The sequence below is a fragment of the Stegodyphus dumicola genome, chromosome X1 (assembly GCF_044657685.1).
Source record: "Stegodyphus dumicola isolate Sdum_Otavi_A_Nest chromosome X1, ASM4465768v1".
Classification (NCBI taxonomy): Eukaryota; Metazoa; Arthropoda; class Arachnida; order Araneae; family Eresidae; genus Stegodyphus; species Stegodyphus dumicola.
Window position 1 is genome coordinate 152,956,094 of NC_140780.1, and position 12,780 is coordinate 152,968,873.

General features: G+C 32.2%; 1 protein-coding gene across 12 annotated transcripts in view; it reads left to right on the forward strand.

Moving 5' to 3' along the window:
• The window catches only part of Pka-C1 (Protein kinase, cAMP-dependent, catalytic subunit 1), a 581,879-nt gene that overhangs the window by 474,546 nt on the left and 94,553 nt on the right, over positions 1-12,780 (forward strand). For 2 of the 12 annotated variants that reach the window (XM_085808134.1, XM_085808135.1), the window contains exon 1: positions 7,782-8,321. The exons of 9 other annotated variants lie outside the window; for them this stretch is intronic. In XM_085808134.1, the coding sequence (XP_085664260.1) occupies positions 8,276-8,321 (46 nt within the window). In that variant the 5' untranslated portion in view covers positions 7,782-8,275. Of the gene's footprint in view, positions 1-7,780; positions 8,322-12,780 lie in introns of those variants that run through there. One more of the 12 variants, XM_085808133.1, reaches the window with a different exon arrangement.

Sequence of the window (12,780 nt, forward strand, 5' to 3'; positions counted from 1 at the left end):
TGAAAAAGTTTTTATAAAATAAACTTTTATCTAAAACTCATAAAATACTTAGCGCCCACCAGCGGCCGAGCGGTAATGTCGCTGAACACTGGTAGTTCGTTCTGAGGTTTGAATCCTACGAACGGGCTGGCAGCATGGGCGTTTTCGTGTTTTTCCCCATGTGTAACGTGTATACGAGGCAGTTTCCCTTAGAAAGTCCTCCACAAAGGCATCCCTAGCCTTAGGCAGATAGCCTTTGAAGGTTTGTCATAATCACACACATCACATAAAATATTTAATAAACTGAAATGATAAAAATAATTTATCATATAGCTTAAAAGGAAAAACATATTGAATAATTCTCTTTACAGCATTCATCTACAGTTTTATATCTCGAATGATAAAAGCGTGGATGACTAATTTATAAAATTTATTAATTTAAATGCATCGTAAAAAGCATAAACTATAATTTTTATAAATTTATTAAGGATGTCTCATACTTTTATTATCCGGGATGTGAAACTGTAGATGAATTTTGTAAAAATAATTATTTCACCTCTTGTTCCTATCAAAACTATGCAATAAATTGTATTTCTCCTTTTCGTTCATTAATTATTTTAAATTTTAAATAAAAGCGCATTTTACAAAAAAATTAATATTCTTTTAAGTTCTTCTCTATGGTCATCTTCTACACTTAAACGCATATACGTACCTACGCAGAACAGTACAGAAGTCCCCTAACACAATGAATTCTAACGAGCAACCAAACTTAGCTTATCTGCAAGGATAAATGGAAAATTGTCGTTAACCTATGAATGGACACTTTTAAAACACATATATTAAATAAATAAAAGAAAAAGGTCTCTCAATATTTTTAAGTTTCTCAATATTTGGGGGGGGGAGGAAACTTTGTTAAAATACTAAAAACTGAGTGAATTAGCATATCATGCAATTAAATACGTTAGAATAACCCCTTAAATAGTTGAAGTAGTCGCATGACCCCAAAAAAAAAAAAAAAAAAGAAAAAAAAAAAGAAAAAAAAAAAAAGAGAAAAATAAAACATTAAAAAATACGCTGTCAACAAATAATCGAGCAAAATTATTGCAAATGGAGCATCTCAAATGCAGACGAGCCGTAAATATTGCAAATAAAAATAAAAGTTAATATTAGAAACAAAAATAGAATAATAGAATAAATGTCAAAAGCAAAATAGTATATTTAGTTGTCTAACCAATTTCATCAGTACAACAGAGTTTATATTGCATTAAACTTCTCAAACACCAAACAGAATACTGATTTCCTATCTCCTTAGAACTTGACTTCTTTTCCTTCGTTTCCTGTTGCACAGCTCATTAAATTACCTCCTCTAGTTCTGATAATTTCCGCTAGCTATGGTGAATTAAATCACCCCCTCCGCCTACAAATTAACGATATTCCAGGTCATATTCAAATTTAATTTTTCTGCAGTTTCCTGGTAAGACGTTGTTGGTATGCGCAACACGTGTTTCAATACCTTCCAATTTTCTGTTCAATTAGCTAATGATTAATGACCATGTGCTTTCAAATTAAAAAATATTATCTGAGTATGCATTTGTGTTTAACTGGTTGACATGCGGTGTCTTTTAATAACAAACTCCATCATGTTTTATACAATGTATTCATGAAAGCAATAACATCCATCGCCTTTTCGCTACACGACGTTTCCTGTCAGTTCCGTCTTATGACTGAGATAACAGAATGCATTTCTAGCAGCTTTAGTTCCGTTATAGCTCGTTTCATTACAGTAAAATGTAGAATTATAACCACTTAGATTGCGAGTTTTGTTACTATTGTTTTACAGTGTTTTCCTAGCAGAAACTTAACACGTTGTTTCAAAATATGCAAACAACACTAACACGTAACAATGCTTCTAAAAAACCTCTAATGCGTGTAATTCTTATTGAATAAAAATGCATGCAAATTTTTTAAGTATTTCTTGGCATAACATGCGTTAGTTTATTTGGTTAGTTTTTGTAATTGATGATTAAAAAAATGTCTGGCTAACTTATAGAGAGTTAGTTTTCTCATTGTTTATTCCTATATGCTGGCATAACAGGAGTTAGTTTATTGGGTTAGTTTTTTTAATTGTTGATAAAAAAAAATGTCTGGTTAACTTAAAGAGAGATAGTTTTTTCATTGTTGATTCCTATATGCCAATGGTCATTCTTCTTTTCTTCTCCCTTCCTTTACTTACAAAGCTTGACACTCTTCTAATGTAAAGCCATTAAACTCGTTTTTCTCAAATAAACAAAGATTTCGAAGATTCATGTTTTTGGCATCGTGCCCAGTCATTTATTTCCGACACTTTCTTACGTTTATTATAAAGTAAAATAATCTGTCAACAAAGAAATATTTCTTGTTTATCGTAGAAATTCTTCTCAGACTCAACCAAAATATTTCACTTTATTTACTAGCAGCAAAGCATATGAATACATGAAAGTAATTGCTTGGTTAAAAACTCCAATTATTTTTGCTTAATAAGTTGTTTTCTGCGTCCATCATTGATCGCAGGGCTTCGATACCCACTTAATCCGCTTTGGTGGCAGAGGCTCAATGAATAACATTCATGATGTCTTACGAATGTCTGATTTAAGCTGCTGTCATCTTTCCTGGAATTAAAGTTGCTTTATTAGGAAATATCTAAGCTCTAAGAGCCAAAGTAATTAAAATTAAAGAAAGAAAAATCACACAAGAGTCGTAATTAACCTGTTATTTTTTGTCCGAAAGGAAATTTTTGAGGGTTTTAGACTGCTGGCTTTGTCGCGCGTATGCGGCTTTTTGTTTTGCCTTATTTTGATAGTGACAGATTTATATAAAAACTATTCTTCTAAACATATCAGGCATTTTATATAATGAACCAGAGTACCCTAATCTATACAAGATTATAAATTTTTTATTGGATCTGTGTTACATTGATTTCAAACAAGTATTTTTTTAAATCTCATTATATCAATTCATCATAAAGTCATATAGAATAGCCAAAGCCATGAAATACTGTTAATTTGTCTCGGTTTTGTTTCTCGCCAGCTGAGCGGACTGACTGCATAATCTGGTCACCCTGTTCCCATGTGTAATGAGACTATGAATCAATTTTCCTTAGGATGTTCTCCACGAAAGCACCCCTTCTGTCTGGCTACTAAACCTCGACAGCTTTATAGTAATTCAATAATTCATTCAAGTCCAATCCTTATTTTTAAACATGAGGAGTAAGTAATTGTTATATGCGCTCCGCCATCATATTGTACTGTTCCTGCTTGTGCCTTTCTTTCCATACAAGAGGTGGGCTCGCATTAAAAGCTTCTCTATGAGAACACAGATAAATGGGATATGATGAGTCGGATCTCATGCAAATGCATGACACGTGCGACGTCCCACTTGCGCCCCGGAACTCCTCAAGCCAACAGGGTAACACCACATCGCTACACCGGCCTCCCAGGGTCATCACTCCGGAGGATACGAAGGGCGTGAACCATGAGACTGACGCGCTGCCTCCTGCGCTACCGAGGCTTCAGGCCATGAACCATGTTTAAACCTTTCAAAAACTGTTAGTCTCACTACCATTGCGACGTAACCATACTACGAGTATATGACCAATGATTAAATTTGGATGAGCCGCCGACTTCTACCTGTAATCGGATGGCTGACGCTGCTACCCTCTGGGACACCACAGTTGGAAGCGAGTGGACTCTGACCTAAGGTTTGCACTAGGCTACCAAGCAGAGTAAGCCGTATAGAGTGCCTTTTTGGATAGTAGGAGCCGTGTTTATATATTTCCTGACCCCAAGGCCGAGCATGTCAGAGTGTAATTCTACGGCCTCAGGAGATATAAAGATGAGATGGGAAATGAATGGTCTTTCAGACTAACTTGGCTCAGTGTTCGAAATTACTCCTCTAGAAAGACTTTTGATGATAAAATTCGTTGCGCAATGATTTGTCATGGTAAAAGTTTAGTGGAAGTTCATTAAAATCTCTTTCTCACTAAATACACTCCCGAATGTGTTATCTGTCTATGCCTTTCGTTCCCGTACATGCTGTTTTAACCAGTCTGACAACAGCGAATGATTTATACAAAGAAGTAAATGGAGCATATACCCCGGCTTTTCCTTTCAGAAGGCCTTTAAATAGTTCTGTAGTGCTTCAAATATGCAAACTTTTATGTATTTTTTAAAATTTTCTATTTAAGAAGAAATATTTCTATTTAAATTTTCTATTTAAGGAATTAGAAGCAAGAAGAAAATTTTAAACTTCTATTTTAGTTTTCGTTGGGTCTTTCTTCTAAAATCGGACACTAGGTCGTTGTACAGCAAGAGTGTGAGGCACTAAACCTTTGTCTGTCTCGCAGTCTTGTGAGCGAGCATATCGTTTAATGAAGCCTCAAAGCTGCTTTATGAACAACTGTATGTAATTCGTATCATAGATATCCGTGGGTGCAAATAGCACTCCTGAGTTTTAATAATGAATTACTTCATTATTAATGGAATCAAGGAATGGCTTTTAGAAAATTTGATTGCATATCATCGGAAATATTCGAAATCGAATTTTTAAATATTATCATATTATTATGTTCTTTGGATAATAGCTGAATGCGAGAGCACTTGTAACTCTATTATTGTGAATATATAGTTACTGATTATTGGTGGTGCTAAGGCAACAAAAATCCGCGTAATATTCATAAACTTGCAAGACTAGTTTTGAAGGTTTAAATATAGAACCTTCTTCGTTAGTTGCGGAAGCGCAAGTGACGAAAGAAAAGCCTGCACTCAGGGATAACAGTGAGAGGAAGAAAGTCAAGCTACTAGCGCCATGTATCAATGAAAAATGAAAATAACTGTGAAATAATTTTCTTAAAATATGAAGTGCAACGACTGATTGCAAATGAGATCGTTAACTAAAACTGAAAGATGTTTTATGAATGCGAGAGGCCTCTAGAAAATTCCATTCGCAAATGGAAAATCGTTTTTAAATAATTTTGGCTGACGAAAAATGAAAAATGTGATTTTGGGACCAACAATGTTGGGCAATAGTGAATTTATGTGTTTCTTTTTTCCTAGGGTATGCCTTATGTTTCATAGAGTGAAATTAAGCTTATGTTAGTTTAATTAATGTAAATTAAACTACACTGGACAGGATTCCTTGATCACTTGCTAGGGTTTAATTTACATTGGTCAAACTAAGAGAGCTTAAAAGTTCTCGGTAAGGAACATGAGATATATGTTAGAAAAAAAAAGAAACAAAAAAAATTCCTCTATTGCCCACACAGTTGCTTAGAAAGTCACATTTTCCATTTTTATGTAGTCAAAATTATTCAAGAAGCATCTTCCATTGGCGGAGTGGATTTTCTAGAGCCGTTTTACATTCATAAAATTCTTTCACTTCTGGTTAACTATCCCAATTCCTATACGTCTTTACCCTCAGCTTTTAAGAAATTATTCCACAGCTGTTTTCTTTTCTCATCGACAGATGGCACCGGTATCTTGACTTCCTTCTTCTCATTGTTATCATCTGAGCACAGGCATCTCTTTCGTCATTTGCACTTCTGCATCTGAAGAAGTACGTTCTGTATTTAAACTAGTCTTGCAAACTGCGCTGATAATTGTTGCCTGAGCATCTCCAGTAATCGTTATTCGGCGTGTTATTTTCACTTAGTTAATGCTTTACAGTAAATAGGCCATAAAACTGCGCCAGATAAGCCCATAAATTTGTATATTGTACATCTGAGCAAAACAGAAACTATAAATATTCCATCTTGTGTAAGCTGCAGTTACTTGCAGCGATTTCTGAATTGTACTCAAACATTAAGAATATAACATTATGTGGTTAATATAACAATGTGATTTTTGTTCTGCACTGCGCAATTGTAAAAAATTATAAGCTTTACAAATCATCAGATTCGTATTATATACTCCATTTTTTAAAATCAAGATTCAAAAGAAAGAACGCTTCTTTTCCTATTAATAGCGTTCCTGATAGCTGAATGAATGTTTTGATCTCTAATGATGGAAATACTGGGACTTAATTCCAAGCATAATTTCAGATAGGCAAACCTCCAGTTATCTGGATCGCTTGTTCTCATATTAAGCTTGCTATTAATTTCTTTACACATTTAAAAAATGTTCGTCTATTTCAGTAACATATAAATAAAATAAAAGGACTAGTTGCCAAAAAATACTTTTTCCACAATTAAGAGAGGTGAAGTTTTATTTTTCATTACATCCCTAAATTTATTAGCAACGTTAAGTTAGAAAATCGAATAATGTTCATTACAATGTTAGTTTTATTATAATTTGGCTTCAAATTTTTTTTTAATCACACAAATTAATTTCAGAAAGCTGGTGGCATAAGACACGAGCCATAATGTTATTGCTTACTGAACTCGGCAAACAGGCTGCGAGTGGGAGCAGCCACATCCTCAATTAGGATATTAGGAAGAGTTTTCCCTACGATTATGGAGGGATGAATTTCCTTGTATATTCATGAGAAACTCTGCAGCAGAACATACCCCAAAGTGTATTTGAGAGTATATTTTTTTTTTGGGGGGGAAGCTTATTTGTGCGTTAGCATGCAATTTTTATCAAGAACGAAAATGCAAAGCCTTGGGGGATGGGGGAAGCGTTTAATTCCACTCATCTGTACGACTCGTCCTGACTATTAGGAATATAAAATCGATATTAATATTGTTCCCTAGCAAACTGTCGACTGGTCTACGCAGGTTTCATTTTACCCACTGAACAAAATTTTGATGATAGAAGTTTTAAATGATGTTAAATATTTAAGTGCATATTATCCATACACCTAGTAATGTAGGTCATTTGCTTAGTCTATTATTTCGCCCTTCAACATGAAGTGAATATTTTTTATTAACGCGCTGAAATATTATTATTTTCACTAGGCTAAATTCATGTCATGGCAAAAGAGAAATCTCTGCCACTTCCTTTGAAGAAACCTTGAGCGCGAGCGATCCACTGTAAAAATGAAAAGCCGTGTATATAATAAATACATTTTTTTTTGGCTAAATTAAGTACAAAAGTGTCTGCGTGGCGTTAATTTACAGTGGGATAATATTATAGCAATTTTTTCCCGTTTCTGGAGTTACTATTTTGCACAGCTGTTTTAAAAATATACGACTTTAATTAAATGGAAAAGAAATTTACTTAAAACTACTTCAGGTGGAGTCTGAATTACGGAGATAAGACTGCAGCTATTTATAATTTTTATGACATTCAGTGTTTTTTAACTTTTTAGTACTTTTTTAACTGTTTGAAATTTTTGATGGCAAGGTCTTATACGAGATTTTAGACTGAAATCTGAACTTTTTAGATTGCAGTTTATTTTCTTTTTTTTTTAGTTCGAGTAGACAAGTGAATTGCTATATTATTTCAGACATGTGTGTGTTGTGTTAATAAAGCACAAATTTATTTAATAACCAACAGTTTAAATTACAAAAAGGGTAATGTAGTTAAGTTGACTGTTCAGTACAACTAGAAAGTCCAGAAATTTTTTTCGCGCATATTCCGTGTTAATTTATACGTTTTCCTTCTATGATCTTGTCGTATATTCCAAAATGAAAATCGCTACGTAACGCGCTGAGCCGCGTGTCCAGATGGAAATTTGCGAATTTTTTCTACGGTGATGTTTGTTACCCCCTCCCCACCCCTTTTTTCTGACATTATCCATTCATTGGCAGACGATGATTTTGACAGCGACGGTTGGCTTTGGCTCGAGATATTGTCGTCATATGTCTGCTATTGCGCTGAGAATGCGAGATTATTCTGCTTCATCAATTCAGCCAAGTGGGAGCAGAAACTAGCTTGTAGTAGCGGTTGCGCCGGCGCGCAAGCCCTCCTTCTTGTCCCATAATAGGTCAGATAACTGGCAGCCATTTTGCCAGATGAGTATATGTACGATGACCAAAGAGTACCGTGTTAGTAGGAGTCTCTCACGGTGGAGAAAGTAAATTATGCCTAAATTTGGTGTAATTAATTAGTTACGGATGTACGAGAAAGTTTCAACAGCGTATAGGTAGCCCAGAAAATATTTCGCTACATAATTTTTATACAGTGCTTTGCGGAAGAATACAATAATTTAGGCTCAGCCGTTTCCGTCGTAAGGTGTTAGGATTTGTTCTGTATAGCGATGGATCGGTCGAGTATATACTGTAATGTGTATTTGTGAAATATTTTGTTCTTTAAAAACCCTGCAATTAAAATTGTATTAGATATCTACACATCTGAGGATACCTCTGTCCACACACACAAATATGGGAAATGCTGCAACTACTAAAAAAGGCGATCCAGCAGAAAATGGTAAGCGGTATCAGTTGGTTTTGAGTAACTGAACTGTAATTCTTACCAGAGCATATCTAAAATTTGTATGATTTTACTAACATATACTAATAACAAACTAAAAATTTGATCTTGGAAAAATCCCTATACGTACGATTAACATGTCTATAACTGCATGATGCATTTCTTGCGTGTATAATCTTATCCAATTCAAACTGATTATTTCTTATTAATGCACAGATAAAGAAGCATATAAATATTCCTTAAAAATGTAAAATTTTCTGTGAAGCACATCATTTGTTTGCTGAAATCGTATATTAACAGTGGTCGGCGACAGATGTGTGTAGCTAAGAAAATAAACACGATATTTAAATACCCAGTGCTACATCATTGTCGTTTAATACGCTGAGTATATGCTCGAATATATTGTATCATGTATATAAACATTGTTCTGATTTGCATAATTCCAAACAAACCGTCGTAAACATCGAAACCGCATAGTGTTCCGTGTACAGCCCTTGTTTGTTTACTATTGTAAATAGGTAATGATGAACTAATACGATTTACAAACTTATAATGGGGTATCTGACTACTTGATAGGATTGCTGTTCATTATTTTAAATGATCTGTCATATAAAGGATACGTTAATCTCTAAAATGCTTTTTTTATTTGCTTGTTTGTTTGTTAGTCATATGTCTATGTCGTTGCACAATCACCCATTCATTTTGCAAAGGTGTAAAATAATTTATCTTGAAAAGAAAATATTCATTGTTTTCTCCTCTCCCCCACTTTTTTTTCTAAGCCATTTTAACTGCAGATTTAGCTTTCCCATTTTTACTGTTCAGTATTTTCATCATTTTAATTCACAGTGTAATGCGTGATAATATGCCGTAATTATTTTCCCTGCGTGTAAGGAAATAAATTTTATCTTATTAAGCATATAAATAATATACAGCTTCTGTTATAGTATGTCTCATTGGTTCTGGTTCATTGATTCATAAGGTATTAAACAAAGTTGGCAAACTAAGCTATAGTGCTGAATTTAAATGCTTAAAATGACATCTGAACTAATAAAATCAGCAAGTTTTAAAATTAAGGTGTGGGGACTAATTTGACATTCATTTATTCTAAATGTTAAGTGAACAAATGTGTATCTGCTCTTGCTGAAAGAAATAGTTGTTTTATTATATATTCTTTTGAAGAGCTGAGCATTTGGAAATGGGGCTTATTTTTCAGTTTGATAGCATAGCTAGCTTAATGAAAATTTTATATCCTTAGAACATCTCGTTTATAAGTGTTTAAGTTTGCATAAAATTAATTGTAATATTTATGCATTTAATAAAATATTAAATCTTTACTTTTTAGGGGCTTAAAAGAGGGATGTTAAAAGAATCTGGTATTCTAATAGACCGAAATTTTTAAAACATTTTTAAGGGTGAAATTGTTACATTCACAGATTAATTACAACAGAAAAATTTGCAATTTATTACACATCACATTTGCATTTGCCTCGTATAGTTTTTAGCATCAGCTAATTAAACAAGAGAAGATGGTATTTTTTACCTTAACTACAAGAATAATAAATTTCATTTTTTAGCTATTTATAATTTTGATGTATAGTAAATGACATTATTTTTCCTTTTATCATCTGTATAGTATTGTACTGATTATGGATATATGTACAGAAAATAGTTTGAAGATTCATATTACAGATTTTTAGTAAAGGGGGATTTTGTAGTGTAAAAGGCTGTGCAGTCATATTTTAAAAGTAATTTACTCCAACACTTAGTATTAATCATTTCCCTCCTGAAATAAGAACTGTCTCACTTTTATCTTTAAACAAATTTCAAAAATTGTGTGTGGAATTTATGTAATGCTTATGTTTGATATTTAAAAAAAGGGATAATTTGATGTAAAATTTGACCTTTGAAAAAAGGTTAATATAGTTTTATTCCATGTTTTTCAATGAATTGGAAAAATGTTACTTGAAAGGCAAATTAAGCTAGAGGTAAAACTTCAGAGATCATTTTCCAGTTCTGAGCTGAACTTCCCTTTGCTAACTTTAATGAGAGTCTGGGTCTGTTTCATGTAATTGTAACAGTAGCTACATCTACTGAAATTTTTTCAGTGTGAAATATTATATATGAATATTATGTGAACTGGTCTCTCTTTCTTTATTAAAAAGTGCAGATTTTATTCTTTTTATAATTGTTGTAGAAACATATTTTACAAAAGCTAAATAATGTGCAACATATAAGCCCTTTTTTATGCAATCTAGTTTGTAAGCTGCTAAATAATATCTCAGTATGCTTCCTTAATAAAGTCAGAATATGTGCTGTTTTAAATTAAACTCCTCCTCCTTCTGTCTGGCATTTTTAAATTCTTATAGAAATTGCAGATTATGTTTCAACACATGAGGAAATGCTAAAATAACTTTTGTTACTTAATAATTTTATTTAAAGAGAAGAAAATATATTCAGTTAAAATAGAATGAATGTATCATTTTATTTAAATATTCCCAGATTTGCTTGTAATAATGCAGGAGAGGTGCAATCTGCATTAAATACTATTAATACTTCTGAGTAAATCTGTATTTGCCTTACGAAACTGTGGTAAATTTGTTGAACTTCTTTATACTCATTAAACTAGATAGTGTCAGTGATTAATAATGATTTTATCTATGGTTTAAATTTGTAGGTTGTATCGCATTGATTATATATAGAGATAGGATAAAACTTCATGTTTTATTTATTGTACAGAATACAATAAATTGTTTTGTATGAATTTTTTATTCTTAAAATTTAATATTAGAAGTTTATTCGCTAACCTAAGATCTTGAACATTTTTTAAGCTGCACGAGATTGAGCAGAAGAAATATTATAGAAACTTTTGTGTTATAGAAACATTTCTAGTAAATATCTCTTTTGAGCTGTAATTTTACACAGATGCCTCTTTTGCAGCTTTGTTCAAAATCATCTGAACTTTGATTTCATAAATTAAATTGCCCTTTAAAAGTAATTCTGGAATCTTTTCGGTTGACAGAGCAGTTATAAATTGTGATTATTATTTAAATGTCGTTACATTTTGAAAAACTCGCTGGATGGAGAGGAAAATAACTCTTGATTCCTTAATTTATCCGCAAGGATGTATACGAGATACATTACACTCCAGTTAATGGAAAATGATTTGTACTCAATAACTCCTATTTTTCGGCCCATCAGCAGCTGAGCGGTAAAGTCCCTGAACACTGGTAGTTCGGTCCAGGGTTCGAATCCTGCAAACGGGCTGTCTGCATGGGCGTTTTCGTGGTTTTCCTCATGTGTAACATCTTAATACAATCTAATGTCCCTTAGAAAGTCCTCCACAAAGGCATCCCTCCCTTCCATGGCACCTTATGGCAGAACACATTAATAATAATAATACTCCTATTTTTCTGAATAGCTCATTATTTTTATTACCTTCTTTGTAAGTTCACATTTATATATTTCCAAGTATTTCTCTTTTTTTTTTTTTTTTTTTTTTTCCCAGTTAATTTTGATAGAAATAATTCCAGGGTATCTGGGATATCAAAAAGGTATCTTTCTGTTGGTATCTTTTTTTTTTTTTTTTTTTTTCTAATTTTTAACTCATTGAGTGACAAAGTGGGAGCTTGATATTTTTTATTGACAAAAAAAGATCACTTATAAACTTGAAATCCTTAGCCAAAAAATATCTTAAAATACAGTTAGTAGCCATCATATTGAAATTGAAAAGAATTGAGTAGATTAGACTTTTCTGATGCATATGAAGGTATTCATTGCCATATTAGAAAACACAAGGACTAAATGGAAGAAGTAATATCACAAACTTAAATGAATTTGATCTCATAATGATCCTGTTTTTAGGAATGTTTCCAGTATAATTAATTTTTTGTCATTGCTTTTTAATCATTGAGTTTTAGAAATTGTTATACAATGTACATTCAAGAAACTCGTCACTGTGAACACATAATAATATTATGCACATGAGACATGCTTAAAAAATTTATACACAATACATACTCCAAAATAATTAAATATTACTGAAAATAAGAATTACACATTATAACTTTATTGAAATATATAAAACATTCACATGCATTCCTTGTATGAACTTTTGGTCTTCAGTTTTGTCAGGTTTAATATTTTTGGCAAGGAGATTTTAAAAATAGTTTTTATTCTTTTTGAAATTATTCATGAAAATTATTTGGTAAATTTAAGTGAAAATATGTAATTAGATTATTTATTTTCTTCTTATGGTTTAATGCTTTACATCACTTTTGATATTTTATCTGCAGTCAAATTAATTCTGTATTTTTATTACATTTTTTATATATTTTACGCAAATAATTTTTTAAAACTGAATGTAAATAGTAAATTTCATTTGCTGTCTAATTTAAGAAATTTTGTGATGTATCAAACATAGCTTCAAAACAATCTTAGAAACAACAATCTTGAAAGG